General features: G+C 35.3%; 1 protein-coding gene across 50 annotated transcripts in view; it reads right to left on the reverse strand.

The window, feature by feature from the left end:
• Positions 1-16,038, reverse strand: part of CLASP2 (cytoplasmic linker associated protein 2) — a 141,681-nt gene that overhangs the window by 10,390 nt on the left and 115,253 nt on the right. For 29 of the 50 annotated variants that reach the window (XM_066992332.1, XM_066992335.1, XM_066992345.1 and 26 more), the window contains 8 exons: positions 14,221-14,384; positions 13,009-13,087; positions 12,822-12,872; positions 8,045-8,188; positions 4,406-4,549; positions 3,855-3,961; positions 3,024-3,177; positions 2,053-2,281 (listed from right to left, as the gene is read on the reverse strand). In XM_066992332.1, the coding sequence (XP_066848433.1) occupies positions 2,053-2,281; positions 3,024-3,177; positions 3,855-3,961; positions 4,406-4,549; positions 8,045-8,188; positions 12,822-12,872; positions 13,009-13,087; positions 14,221-14,384 (1,072 nt within the window). The remainder of the gene's footprint in view (positions 1-2,052; positions 2,282-3,023; positions 3,178-3,854; positions 3,962-4,405; positions 4,550-8,044; positions 8,189-12,821; positions 12,873-13,008; positions 13,088-14,220; positions 14,385-16,038) is intronic. The other 21 variants (XM_066992347.1, XM_066992341.1, XM_048053529.2 and 18 more) reach the window with 1 other exon arrangement.

A 16,038-nucleotide genomic window follows, 5' to 3' on the forward strand; every position in this document is an offset into this window, starting at 1 on the left:
TAAGAGTGCACTCCTGCATACAGGAATAAGTCCAAGTAGGTTTTTTTTTTTTTTTTTTAATTATTCATTAAAGAGCAGTCCTTACTAAATACTTTGCACTACTAACTCCAGCAAGGACAAACCACTACTGGATGGGGATGCTTCAGTCCATCCACTCATAAATTTTTAAGAAAAACAGACCCTGCTGGTAGAGTGCAGATTGCTTAAGTACATGGAATTTAAAAATAAAAAAAAAGGAAAAAACTTACCATCTTCTGTTAATTTAGCACATATTCTTAAGAAAGGATACTGCATAAGCTTCAAAGCTTCAGACAGAACTACACTGTAAGGTTCTCTGACAGTGTGACAGTAATTATTGTAATTACCTGAACTAGCAATGGCACTTGAGAGAGCAAACACCACAGACCATACACACAGTGAGAAGATGGTCCCAGGAACTTTTCTAAATATTTAAATATCCAAGCTATCTTTGACATAAAGAAGAAAAAATCAAGATTTTCCAACAGAGACTAGCAGTTAGCAGCAAATAAAAACCAATGTGAAGTATAAGAATAATTTGAGAAATTTCAGATTTTACAGGAAAATGAGATGAGAACATCAGAATGTGATTCATAAAGAAATCTTAACAAAACCTATATATATATATTTTTTTTATATCATCGAACTTTTTTTGGTATGTCTTCATGAAAAAGCTCATGGAGAAAAGATTTCTCTCTTCTGCACAACTGCTATTACACAGAAATAGCTCCAAAAGACAAGTCAATAAAGAAAATGAATAAAATAATTGTTGAATAAATAATAATTTGACAACACATTGCTAGAACATAGCACATTTGACTGCGTGAAAGGTATTTCCCAGAAAGTCCCATATGTTCAAAAGCTTTTATCATGTACTTTAACGTAATGTCAAGAAATACAGTGTCAGAAGCTACAGAGACCTATCCCATGTAACAATAGGATCACTGTAATGCAGAGTTTTGCTCAAAAATCTTTCATGTGAGGATGACGAAGGTATTTAATTATTCATATTTACATGACATGATCTGTAAAAATTTGCTTTCTCTTAAATCTTTTTTAGAATTTAATAACTAACCATGTGCCTCTTCTCTAAGCAGAAGAGAAAGCAAAGAGGAATACATCTTAGAGGTTTTTTTTAATGTAATGCAAACTTGAAGCCAACTCATAGGATAGCTGAATAAAACACAATGCCAGAACATAGTTTTGTTTTTCAGCAGTTTAACACATCATTGCTGAATGTCAGAGGGAAAACAGAAGGGGGGGGGGAGGAATACTTATTTGTACTTCACTATTAAGAACTTTGTTTAATTAAAAACTGAGTTTATTCTATAAATGAATAAGAAATATCAAGACATGAATGAAAACCACATCATGAAAACCACCTGCTATGTTTCCACAGTATCATTATAAGCATTACTCAAACCTCCCCTAACATTTAGCTATAAAAAGCTCCAAAAAATATACTGAGAAATATTAAAAGGAGATTTAGAAGCCTACAAAACAACAACCCAAGTTCTTACATTTACATGGGCTAAATGAACCACCTTCCAAGTAAAAGCCTTTTTTTTTTTTAAAAAAAAGAATGTCTACTCAATAGAGAATACCAACACCATGTTTCAAATACAAGTATTTTACTAACAAAATACTTAATGTTTCACCTAATTCCCAAACTGGTTTGATCCAGTTTTACTCCCTTGCTGTAAAGCTTTTTAAATCTCAACCACAGAGAAATCTGCTAAGTAAATTTATATTGACAATCCTGCTACAGAACATGCTGCCAGAAGTATACCATATAGTTCAGTAATTATCTCATTTTCACCCCCCTAATCTCTACAAATATCAACCAATCCAAAAACGTCACTCAGAAGGATTACTAAACAAACTAATTTGACATGTATTATTTACAAAACCTCTCAAAGCGGCACTGGTAATACATATGCTGTTAATGATAAATTCATAAAGTGAACTAAAAGATGAAAAAGATGAAAAATCTCACCATTTTCATTCTAGCACAGAATGCAATCTGAAGCTTACCATCAGGAAATTGCTCTGCATCATCATCAAACATGGCTTCCTTCAAAGCAGATTTATTAAATGAACTGATATTATCAGAATAATTATATGGGTTATAATCTCTTGAACGTGGTGAAGAGTGAGGAGGCATTGTGTTGAGTAATGATGTTTTGTTATCAAGAGCTGTTCGGCCTGTATCACTCACACCACTTCCTGCTCGTAGGTCTACTATTCCTGAAGCACTGCAGATCTGCAGGAAAAGAAATATCATACAAGCATATACAAGACACACACTTTTCAATTAACTACTTCACTATCTCACCTATGTAGCAAGAACTTACAAATATCAGAAAGTTTCCTAAACATTCCTAAATAGACATTAAGATGGGCTTCAGATAAAAGGTCTTAGCTAGAGTTCCCTACATTTACTTTCCTCAAAAAAGTACAAAAAAGTCTTTTGGAGCATGTACACTTTGAAGTTCATGATTAGAAGCAGCTGTCAGCACTTTATCTCTGTAGTTTGATGCCAAGTAATTAAAATCATGTTTAAGTACATACACTTTGGGCACGTTCAACAAACCTGAAAGCTGAAGCTCCACAAAAACAGAAGCTTAGAACAGGGCATATATAGCACTAAAAAAACTGCAGGTTTTGTATGGAATTAAATAAAAACTTTGGAAAAAATATATTAGGGTACAGATCTCTCAAAAACTAAACTCCAGTTGTTTTATGAGATAAAGTATTTCTAAACTGTTAACATTTTAAGTAAACAAATAGCTAATGCCACTTAAAATTAGCATTTACATTTCCAAAAGGTGCTTTAAGACTACAAACTTTTTTTTTTTAAAGCTCTGACACTCTAAAGTTAGGAGGGATGTCCCATTTCAGAAGTCACAATACAAAAACCTACTTAAAAAGGTGTTTTCTTTGTAATAAATCAGGTATTGGGCTTGGCTTGCCAATACCAAGATGCACAGAGTTTAAATACTCACTGAATCAACATCATCTTTTTTTGAATCTCGTTTTACAGGCTCATTCATATCTTCTTGACTACGGAAACTGAAATTCTGAATGGCTTCAGTGACTCCACGAAGAGAGCTGTAAATATCTTCAGAATTCATATTTTCCGTATCATAGTCGAATGCACTGTGGGCCATGGAGAAGGACATACAGAGTAAGGTGGATTTACTTTCTGACCCCATACTTCTAAATAACATTAACATAGAACTATAGACGCTCAGGAAATATAATAAGATTAAGCACTGGGAATGGCTAGACAAGGAAAGGGCGACATCACGCAGCAGCATCTGCCTCAAGAAACACACTTCTGCTCCATTTTTCTCCTGTAAGTACAAAAGGAACTTTTACACCATTCTGTCTTTATGAGAAAAGTTCCACAGTAATGGGGAGTGATTAATGTATCAGTTGATTGCCAAAAGCAAAGTTACAAAATCCACTTTACTAACAGCATTGGTAACAATGCAATTTACTACTTTTTTTCATTTCCCCATCTGGCTTGATGACCTGAGTTATTCTAACATTTTCTAGACATTAAACATAACCCTTTCTTCTGTTAATATGCCATTTGTACTCTGAGGTGTACAGCCCTTTCCCACCTTAGGCCATCCCTGGCTCTTGTCAGACACTTCAGGGAGGTGGAGCACTTCACTGTACTGTCATTCTGTGGAGGAAGGGGGATTATTTTTCAACATCTGTGACTTTGTACAAAACGCACTACACTTGTTCACAGCTGGGGTTACAATTTTGGAGAACATGTAGTGAAGCCTTAGATGCAGAACTGCAGCAACAGTGGCCAACATTACCTTGGTGACAAAGTGTTCTGCGATGTATTGGTTGGGGAAGTGAGAGGACTTGACCAGCATGCTGGGGAGCGTGGAGTAGGTCTTGTTAAAGGACTTCCCATTGATCCCTGGAAGAGGAGAGATGACAAGAGCTACTTCAGTAGGACTCAGGACTTCAGCTTCCCCTTTGCCTTATCATTGTATTTATTTTCTAGTGACCAGAAACATTTAAAGAGCTTCTACTTAATTTCTTGGATTGTCTAACTAATGACAATAACGTCAACCAAATTTTTTCAACCACTTTAAAATAACTAAAGTACGAGACAAACTACTCTTAAAAAGTACATTTAAACTTAGTAAGTCATTTTATTTGGAAACAACATACACTGAGAAAGTATCGATCTTTGGAGGAAAAGAAAATGCATTCCATAAAGAGTGCTATCTCCTACTAAGGCTTCTACAGAAGATTTGTGTTGCCTCTACCAATCTTGCTCTCACACATAACTACCGAAATGGGCTTATATTCAAAGCAGCTGTAACTTCAGAAGGAATAATGCAAGAGCTATAGATACCTGACCACTGTTGCCTGTATTCCGGAGATGATTATGGAGAAGCTTTGTGGCTCCATCCTGAAATGTTTTTGGTAAAGCACCCAATAGCATTGTAAACTCTGGAGTATTGAGTTCAAAAAGGGAAATCAGCACTGACTGTGCAGCCTAGAACAAAATACAGATTGAAGCCATTTAATTGAGTTTCTGCAGTAATTTTATCAGTAAGAGATACTACAATGAGGGATAATCCCAAAAGGTGATATAAGTATTAAACAAGCTTGATTAAAGATGCTAGCAGATGTGAACCAACAATTCCTATTTGCTGGTAAACGAGCTTAAAGTTCAGATATTCCAGGCACATACCAATGAGCTTACACTTTGCACCATCATCCTAACAAGCAGTCTTTCTGAAACATGATCACCCTCAACCCTCCTTACTAAATGAAAGCCTGAAGGAAGCAGCAAAATTGCTAATAAAAAAAATTGCTGCTAAAAATTGCTTCTAAAGGGTTTAGCAAGTTGAACACATTAACAACAACAACAAAAAAACACACCTGAACACACCAGAACAGCAACAAACTTGGCAAATCCTTCTGAATTCTGCAAGTGGTAATATAGGTGATAAGTGACAGACTAACTTTCAAACATCAGGAGGAATTATTTAGTTGCCTACATATTCTAAAGATGAAAATTCTTAAGTATTGGAGTTTCTAGTCTACTCGATTCCACAACCCACATTCTAGTACTTTATCTTTAATGGCATCCTCATCCTAGAGTATGCTTTTATACATACATACATATAATGAACATATCTGAATCAAGAAAACCATGGATCTTTATTGACAAAGCAAGACAGCACGTTATAGAACATGGTATAGAACATGGGTTCCCTCTGCTAAAGGAATGTTGACTGCATGACTTACTTTGATGAACATGCACTGGATGGGCTAACAAACCTGCCAGCATTGCAACTAAGCTATCACAGGCAGTGAAAGGCTAGAAATTATTAAGTTCTCCAGAACTTTCTAATAGTTTCTGTGTAGTATGAAACTCTGATTAACCAACTATATCTAGTTGGATTAAGATTAATTAAGATTAACCAACTATATCTAGTTTCCATAAAAATGACTCACCATCAAGGTCTGCCACGCACTGGAGAGAACCAGTGCCTCATACTAGACAGAATGGCAGGCAGCTTGTTTAAGCACCATAATACTTCAAGCAAGTAGTTTAGAAAATTCTTTTAGACATTTATTTCCCTCCTTTTGCCTCCAGAGCAATGAACTGTAGCACTTTTTAATTAAAAGTGGAAAGCCAAGGTATGACCACACATACCAGCACACACCTTAGTATTAAATTTAATGATGAAAATACTAACATGTTAGATTGCCATAAATTGTCTTTGCGCACTTGTGATTAGCTGTTTTCTTGAACTTTTATTCCCTCCTCCCTCAATGGTCTTCCTTTCAAGTGAACACCCCAAATATCCTCTACAACCCGTCTTCCTTCAGTGTTCCTCTTTAACTTATTATAGTCTGTCTTTTGTTTTTATATTTATCAAATTGTGTTAAAACAAATCCTGCAGCTGAACAAAGGTTTGGAAATTACCACTTCCTTTTTTTCCCACATCTGCACTCCAAAATACTGTGTCTACTTAAGCTGCCAATAAAATAACAAAACAGGCAGTCCAGGGTCATATCAGGAAAGAAACTGACACCGCATGGTCTGCCCAGAATGAAGCTCAACCTGAAGTATCAAAATAGAAATCGACTCAGAGAAGGGTTTCACTAAACAACTAGTGAAAAAAGCTTGTTAAGAGTATTTGAATTTTTTCCCCTCTTCATCATAAGTTCATTCTCATGAGATTTTTCAAACCCAGTCACAGATCACATTTTTTAAAGTATGCAATAAGGATTAGAAATTTGTTTTTTATTGATCTTAGAAGAACTCTAAGAAGATTCTATTTCTCCTCAGAAGAATTTTAATCTTATAAGAAACTAAAGTGGAAACTTAGAATTTTACCCTCCAGAAAGTTCCATGTCACTGAACTAAACTAGGCATACCCATTTCAACATTAACAAAAGAAAAAGGATTTTTTAAAATAGTATTTAGCACTGGAAATGTTTTTACAGGAAAAAAAACCAACAACACACAACAACACCACCACCACATCGAAACAGCATTATTTGCACAGAAATACAGCTGGCAAAAAAAATTAATCAAAAGAAAGCACTCAAAATGTTATGTTATTATAATCTTTTTTTAAAAAAGTGGATTTCTGTGGTAGGATATGTGGCTGTCTTCAAGCCCATTAAGAGAACAAGAGATTTTAAACCATTAGAATAACTTTTTTGACTACTTATTGATAAACTTATTTACAAGACTTATAAAAGGCTTTTGGGAATTAGTAACCTCTAACAAATCTGTTATGGAAAGAAAATATAATTAAGGGGTTCCAGATGATAGAACTCGCTGGCAATTCTTTCCACAATTCAGTTACTTATTGGCATAAAAATGCTTATTAGAGATATGAACTATCAGATAAGACAGCTTGCCACGTGTCTCAGTACTAAAACTTTACTGATTTAGAAGATAGTACTGCTTCAGTTCCCTTCCTGCTTTATGGTCTTATGTATGTCACTAGAACATGGTAACCAGGTAAGCAAAGTCCATAGGATATAATCTGTTACTACTTTCTCAAAGTTATCTTAGAAGTGAAAGTTTAAAAAAAAAAAAAAAAAACAACCTCCAGTATAAAATGTTTTATGCTGAAATATTATAAACATTCAATATATCAAGAAGTGATAAAAGTTTATTTTATTGTCCTCTTTGCATTACTTTGTGAGACAGCTCCCCACTATTTTCTATCAATTGACTCACACAAAACATCCCTCCTCCTAAAGGAAATGAGTTTTGGTCATGTTCCCTGAAATTACCAAAATTCAAGCTTGGTATTTGAAATTACTCAAAATTCAATTACCAAAATTCAATCTAGCAAAGGAAATCTAAACAACTAAATTGTTTTGACTTTTCAACCATAGAAATAAACTGGGAAAAAGGAACCGTTAGTTCTCTATGTCAAAGCTGCATGCACTTCATTAGGCATAAACGAGATACTTTTACTTAACAATCAAGAAGTGTTAACATACTGATAAAGGCAGCTAAAACAGGATGGATGGCGACACTGGGAACAACAAAAAAATAACTATTCCATCTATGTGCAAATAAAATCACAGATTTTTTCACTTTAATTGCAAGAACTATTCAGAACCCCTTTCTGAAGACAGCATCAGTACATTTTCTCATGGTTATTCTGTACCCCTGGTACCTGAGTACCCACAAATATTAATTTTTCTTCCCAAAAGAAAGAAAATTTTCTTTTTTCTTGGAGAAGGGATTTTTGCACTGGAACTGTAGCATGACAAGAACAATTCTTTGATACCACCTTAAGGTTTTACTTTGGCAATTTTGATTTCTCAGGCCCAACTATTAGCTGTGTTTGCTGAAAAGAACATAAAAGTATCTTTTGTCTATGAAACAATAAATTTGTTTTTAAAAAAAAATCCTTTTTCTGTTGAGACATGAAAAGTCAACAGCTTCATTGAACTGCCAATATACTTGGAATGGATTCCAACGGTAAGTGCACATTAACAAACATACCTTCCTAACATCTGAGCTTTTAGGTTCGGTGGTCCAGGTGATGATTCGAGACACTGCTAACCTAGTTTCACTCGAATTTACAAAGTCGCCTGGATCCATCTGTTGTGCAAGAGTCTCTATATATTTAAGGATTGCAACTTTGACCTGAAAAGAGAAATAGAGTCAGGTGGACAATAAAAACTGTGCTACAAGAACAAGAGTGTATACAGATTAGAATGTACATTCTCTAAAATATTTTTTTTCTATTTAACCTAAACATCTTTTCAGTGCTGGTATATAAAAACCTAAACGCTGAATTTACAGATGGGTACAACATTTCAAGAAGGAAGATCTTCCACAGAAATTAAAAACTAATAGAAATCTTAGATTTCATTAGTAGCAGCTAGGAGATATACAAATCATTGTATATGCAGAAGTTTATGTTTAACAAACAGAAAACCAAAGTACTCGGAACATTTAAGAATTTTCAGAATTATTGAGAACTGTTTCCAAGTACTAAAATGAAAAGCAGACACCATCTGATGAACTAATAATCAGTTTGTATTAGAATATGATGTAGTTAACACACAGCACCCTTTTATGAAAACCAGAGTTCAGCAGTCAGGATCTTTGGGGTTAGGCTGTATGAGTCTTCTTATTTTTAAAAAGGTATGGAATAGAATTTCTACTGAAGACTTAGAAGGGGTCACGTAACACATTTTTCCTTTGAAGATATTGAGAAGATAGATGTGGGTTTACCAGGAGGATAGAAAAGCTTTTTTACGTTCTCAGCTGCCCAAGCATCATTGTCCTACTCCCCTAATGCAGAATTACAGTTTTAGATATCTCAAACTGCAGCCCCTCCAAAATTACGTCACTGCACAACTTTAGTAGAAGGGCTATTATGCCTGTAACTCCCTTAAACATTCTTTCCTCGGTTCCTGCAGCCCTAGAGATAATTGTCATGCAACCCATCAAAAAAAGTGGTGAACATTTATTTATGCAACCTACTTAACTTAGCACTAATAATCATCCTGAGCTAGAAATACTTACCAGGATGGAAGAGACCTAATGACCATCATAAGCAGAAAAAAAAAAAAAGCTCTAGGTTTATTTTTAGTTATATATGCCTTGTACTAAAACTGTTCCGAACAAAGCTATTTAGAAATATCCATTGGTCAAAACTTCCAACACCCAAGATACACTGAGTGACACAGATATTACTGATAGCTGATGCATGTGAATTAAAACTTAATACTTCATATTCACAGCACATGTTAAAACTTGACTTCTCTGAAGTTATGCAACAACCAACAGCTGGAGGTTTTCACGTTAGGCAAGTCAATACTAACATATGCAGTATAAAAAATACTATCTGCTATATTCTTTCTGGGGCAGGAGGAACCAAACACAAAAATCCATATAACGAGGCAATAATATTACAGATCAAAAACACCCTGAAGTAAACGCCGTAACAGCAACAAATCTACTTATGGTGCATTTTTGTCACTGCTTCAAACAAGTTAAGTACAGAGTTAAGGTTCAGAAATAAAAAGCCTGACATAGTGCTCTTTAGCAACCCATTTCACCTCTACAGGACCTGAGATAAATTTTTTTTACTGCAACTGAAGTAGTTTCAGGATTTCTTAAAACGAATATTTACTGTTAATCTGAAACCACGATCTAGGAAGCTGTTTAATACTGCCTTGACTTTCTTTGTACCCTATAGGCTGAATTTCCTGTATTTTGCTGGGCTATAACAAACCCTGAGACACTAAACCTTTTTCCTGTACAGCACAAAACAGACACATTTTGTTTAAGAATAGTATTGTTGTAGTAAGTAAGCTGAAATATAAAGCAAGCTACAATTAGCACTATTACTCAGCAAAAAGAAAAAAAAGAAGATAAATGTAATCAAAGTGCTTCATAACCATCTTTCACAGATGAGAAATTCCTACACAAAAATATCCTGTGCAACTCATCTGCGTAGACACACAAAATACTGCAAGGATGCTACACAGTCACTGCCAGAAGGCAAACTGTTATCCTATCCTGCGAAAAAGTTGAGATTCACCAAGTTTCATTTGCTTCATCAGGATAAGACAGAAACATTTCATAGAAACTATTTTACTTAAAGCAGACATGAGTCCGTCTCTTACAGTTTTCCTGGGGTGCAAAAGACTCAACTCTGCCTTACTAACATGAAGTGCAATCAGGCAAAGCGATTTTCAGATTGTCACATCCCAGATGTCTGTCCTAATCCCTAGGTTACTGAATACTCAGGAGCAACTGCCTCTGCCATGATTTATCTAAATGATTAGAATATCTGCTAAAGATTAAATGTTAAAAGGCTCGATTATCTCTGTGAATGTTTGTTCATTTTAATACCATTTTTTTTAATGGACTTAGAAAAATCTTTTCATCAACTGCATCAAAAGACTGATTTCAGCAAGTCAGCATTTTCAAAGGAAAGAAGGGTTCAGAAGTTTCTAATAAGATCTGGTTACAATGCTTAAAACTGTTCCTCACTGTGTGTAAGCCATTCTGTGTTCAACCTGAGAAAAATCAAAGTGGTGCTTTGAAGTATTTTTCAGGACAACACTCATCCATAGCAAAGCATGTGCTCTGCACCTGCAAAAATAAGCTTAATAGATTATATCCTCTCCAGAAAATTTGACTCCTAAGACCATCCATAAATTTAACCAAAACAGATACACGCACCTGATACCTCTAAACTGTGTTTCAGCAGTTCACCACACCTGCATATAAATTTAATGTAAAAGACTAAGATAGGGCACAATACTGTGCTGCATCCTGCACAGATTACATCAGTAGCATAATACCTCCTCTATGTTTGGTCCTCTTACTGGCTATCATGCCAAATCCACCTCTGGGGACACTCTTAGAGCTTTACTTTTATAATCCAAGGCTTTGCTGTATGTAAATGTTAACGATGACAATGGCAGTTTACTCCAAAGGATCACAGTTACTACTACCACATGAAAACCATAAAGGAAGTGTCATTTGTAGAAGGGAATCCTTCCATGGAGAGAATTTCTGACCTAACATCCCTTCTTATATCTGACTCTCTCCTTTCTTTGATAGTATTTTTTACTATCTAGAATGCATTTATTTACTGTATCTAGCCCAAAATCGCATCCTGAACCAAAATAATCATTCTTCAGAGTAGGAAAAAAAGCTGAAGATCTCAAGGAATGAAGCAGTCCTTTAGGATTATCAGTTAATCTGTTAAACATCTGGGTGCACTGAGGACAGAATTTAGGTGAGGTATTCAAGAACGTGGATATTCAACAGATAATTTTGCAATTTATGTTCACGAACTTTACTGTCTGGATCCTGAAGTTGTAGTTACCTAGGTAAGATGGAAGTAGTGGGTAGGTACCATTTTTTCCAAAAAATCTTTCCCTCTCTTCTACATACTTCTCAGTTACATTTACTGGCCCACAGTTTCACTTCAAATACAATTGATTTTACTTCAAACCAACACCTGTTCTTCTGTGGAAGTAGCTTTTACTGACATCTTGATTTCTGAAGTATTTCTCAAATGCTTTTCTGTTAAGTGTTTCCAGATTTCTTAATCCTTTCTAGGTTGCACACCTGGAACATTCTTGAATATTCTTGAACTTAGGCCCAACTTAGTCTAGTAGGAGTCTGTTCTCATTCAAATTTACAGTTTAAACTTTGAAATGTTGTAAATATGCCAGCTATTATTCTACTACTAATAATACCAGCTATTATTCTCCTATATTGAAAAAAACAATAATACCAGCTACTATTCTACTATATTGAAAAAAAAACCAACCAACAACTAAACCATCAAATTAACCTATCTGGTGAGGAAAACCAAGTAAAAGAAAATCAAGCCCAATTTGTTCCAAGGATTTATTTAAACAACAAACTGATTTTTACTACCTCATTTGCTGTCTTCAATAAATGACAGCAGTCCCTTTTTAACACAGCTCTACGAAGCAACAGTGGTCAACGTATCAACTGTCCTCAAAAGCTTAAAAATGTAAGTTTTACTGTATTGTAGACAAAAAAGGCATATTCATGTAACTTCAGGTTCAAAACAATTTGGAAAAAGATCGTATTCTTGTGCAGTATCAAACAGTGTAAAAATATTTCGTGCAGGATAGAGCAGAAAATGCCAATTATATGCTTGTTATTTCCCCATTTATCTGACTAGTAAGTCTTCAGATTTGATGCACTTACAAAAAGTTACTTTTAGGATAACTGTAAATATACTACAAGATTATTTTATATTTTCATTTGTATTGTCACGTCTACGGGTTAGAGATTTTTATTATGCAGAAGTGTGTATGTATAAAGCTACACACTGCTTTCAGAAAAGTAAAGGTACCATAAAGGGAGCTTGTTTTTAAACATAACAGCTTATGTTACCATTAAAATTATTTAAACGAATTCAAGACCTATCAGTCTAAACACAGGAAAACTTATATACAAACTAGGAAAAGAGGATTGGGAAATCACAAACATAAAATTAGAAAAGACTTAACAGAGTGAGTTTGCATAACCAGCTTGATGTTAGGTGGCCACATTTTTGTTGCTCATTTTTACCATACTGTGGTTTTATTAGAACTCACTTGCAGCAAACACTTTCACAGTAGTATAATGTTTAAAATTGAACATCTGCATGCTTAAAGTTTCTCGCAAAGGTTAGTAGCAGCAAACGAATGCATTCAAGTAAGAAGTATTGGCAAAAGCCGTAAGAGTTTGACATAGGGTTAAGAACAAAGACAATAATTCAGACAAAAACCTTTGAGCTCCAAAAAGAGCGAAGCTGGTCCTGTAGTGCTGGCTTGACTGTCTGAAAGTTTACAAAAACAAAATCCACTAATTGAAAACCTTGTTTTTAAAACAAATCAAACAATCCAAAGGTAAATAATAAGACAATCAAACGTCTATCAAGATTTTGTTTGCGATGTAAGCCTGAAAATTCTTACCTTCAAACTAGGCGTTTGGGTCTGGTCAACAGTAAATCTCATTAAAATACTGAACTGAAGATCATTTGGAAAAGATTCCCTATAAAATAAATAAAATCAAGTTATATTAGTTATGTGAATTTTTCTTTTAATACCTGTTGAGAGGCAAAAAATACGCCCTTGCTCTTCTGAGTCAAAAAAAAAAAAAACACCTTTACTATTTCTAAAAGAAAAAATTTCTACCAATTTTGTTGATTTAATATCTGACTTCCAAAAACATTTTCCTAAAAAGTAAAGGATAATATTACGAAAGAAATACTGCTTTGAAGCTCTTGTAGTTAGAATATATATAACGCAAGTAATAAGGGATGATCCTGTAGTATTCTGATTCCAAATGTATGCAATTCCAACAATCCCAAAACTATAATGCACCAGTACTGTTGAAATTCACACACTCCTCCTGTATGCTTCTGCGAACCATCCTCCCCTTCTATCTGCCTCTGCTCTCCACCATTCCTCACTCTGGTATTACCTTCTAGGCCTCTGCTGCAGCAGCAAAAAAGATCATACTTCCTCTCTCCATTCAATGCCCACCATAACCTTTGTCAGATTGCACAGGAAATCTGCCATATGAATAGGTTCATCAGAGGCCTAAATGTTTAGGCTGTCCCATTCTTCAGAGAATACAGGATGAGAAGTAGCTTCCAGATCTTCGCCAATTCTAGTTTAAAATTTTATTTTCATTCGGGAATAAAGCTGGCCTAGGAAAGGCAGCTTGATGGCCCCCAAAATCACTTCAGAGTGCTTTGGGCATTAGAAAATTTTGGTGAAAGTGAAGGGACGTGGCAATAATGGATTTGCTAACTCCTTAAATGCCTGAATACTGCAAAAATATTTTAGTATCAAAATTAAAAAAAAAAATCAAAAGCTATCAGTGCATCACTAAACAAGCAAGACAATAAACATACATGATGCACATTTTGGAATCAGACAAGTAGTATCATATTGATTACGCAGCATTAAAGAATCAAATCCTTCGAGTTAATACACATTTAGGAAACCAAAACACTTTAGCAGCAACATGTACTGAGGTTTCATGATCTGTTGTTAGCTCCGTGTATTTCCAAGACTCACACAGAATGTACATGCATGTACATACAGACAAACCATGTTGGGAATAGCATGAGGGGGATTCCTCCCCCCTGCTTTATTTTCCCCTTCTGAACTCATTACCTTGTGACATCAAGTGCCTTCTGAACTTTTGCTTGTACAGACCCAAGCAAATCAGCACCCATTTTCTTCAATAGCTGTGTTAGCAGTACAAACAGCCAGTCCTGCAGATCTTCTTTATGGACTTGGATGAAGTCCACCAGTGTCTCCAAAAACATACTGAACACCTACAAGGTAGAAGAAGAAGGAAAGAGGGTAGGATGGGGCAAAAGAGGAAAAGACATAGACGTATGCTGAACTTACAAACAAGCAGCAGTAAGGGAATCAGAGGCAGAGAAAGGCAGTGCTTTGCAGCCAAGCAGGAAAAAAAAAAATCTGTTTTGCTTTTTCACTGGATACAAGAGTACATTGGAAACGTTAGCCGACTTCTGTAGAAGTTTGACAATTAGGTATTCCATGCAGTATTGTCAAGAAAAGAAATGCTTACTGTGATGGCTGGCGCAACCTCAATTTTTTCAGTAAAACTTTTTTTTTTTTTAACCTTCAAGCTTTATCATTAAGTGGATTGTGCATACTCCTCAAAGATTACAAAAACACTTTCTGTCTAAAACCAAAAAAGCTGCTATAGTGCTTTAACAGAATCTTCATTGTAAGTATCTGCATTACTAAATACTGCAAGATTATGAAAGCGGTCCAATTCCTTTACATAAAACATTTGTGAAACAGAACAAAAATCTCCTGCTACTGCAGATATCCAAACACAAAACTGTTCACCAGAGCTGGGCAAAAAGCCACAACAGATTTTGGATTGACAGGTGTTTAAATACTACAGTCTTCCAGAAGCATCGTGTGTTGTATTCTTTTCAACAAACAATGCTGAAAATACGGTATTCAGTTTTTTTAAAAAAAAAAGTATATTAACATGTCTGTAGCAATTTCACTTAGATGAGGACAAAGAGGTTTTTAGAGTGAAGGGGTGAAGAAAGGCGTAATAGACAACTTTGTTTAAAAAGCCTTTTTAGTATCTCTCACTAATTCCATCTTTGTTTGTTTTTTCCCCTAGATTTATGGTGAGATCAGGATGTGAATTGCTCTACACCAGTGTGGTCCATGATTTTCCCACTTCTCTGACACAAAAACCAGGTGTTTGGGCTGGAAATGGTGTCTTCGCATCTGACTTACACTCTTGCTCCAGCAAATATCTGGGCACAGAAGCAAAGCTACTGTTATGATACAAAGAAGGCTGGAGACATATTGCCTCTTGAGTATATTTGACATGGGTTCAAGACTGGAAATAGCTGCTACAGAGGAAGGACTGGAACATCACACCCTCCTGCAGCTTATCTGGCTTGTGGTAAGGCCATATTCTGCTGCTGTTCGTAAGAGTAGATGATTCCCAACTGTGATCACAACTCACATGGCTGCAGACACCACAACACTGACCAAGTACAGAGGGGATGAAACATGCTGCTGCATGCCTTCATCACTGAGGAAATTAGGTCTAACTTCCCACATTGATAATCAAGCCAGAGTAAGTAAACTCACGTAAATTGGAAAATTAAAATCAATAGAGTTATCTTAAAAAGTGCCTCAAAACTTACATTAGAAGAGTAATAAATATATGATCCTAAGAGAATCTGAAAATATCAGAGAAAATCTATAAATAGACACCTTAAAAGCTGTAAAAATGTATTAGAAACAATACAAACCCTATCCAATGTAGAGACCATCATGATGGGATACTTTAACCTCCCTTTTGGGGCAAACTACACTGAAAATGAGAAAAAGTATTCCTAAATGTACTGCCACACACCTAGATTTTGACAGAAGTCTGTCCTTTAAAAAGCTGCTTCGTAGTAGTGGGAAGAAATTTTCAAGCTA

Source organism: Anser cygnoides, chromosome 2 (genome assembly GCF_040182565.1).
Source record: "Anser cygnoides isolate HZ-2024a breed goose chromosome 2, Taihu_goose_T2T_genome, whole genome shotgun sequence".
Taxonomy (NCBI): Eukaryota; Metazoa; Chordata; class Aves; order Anseriformes; family Anatidae; genus Anser; species Anser cygnoides.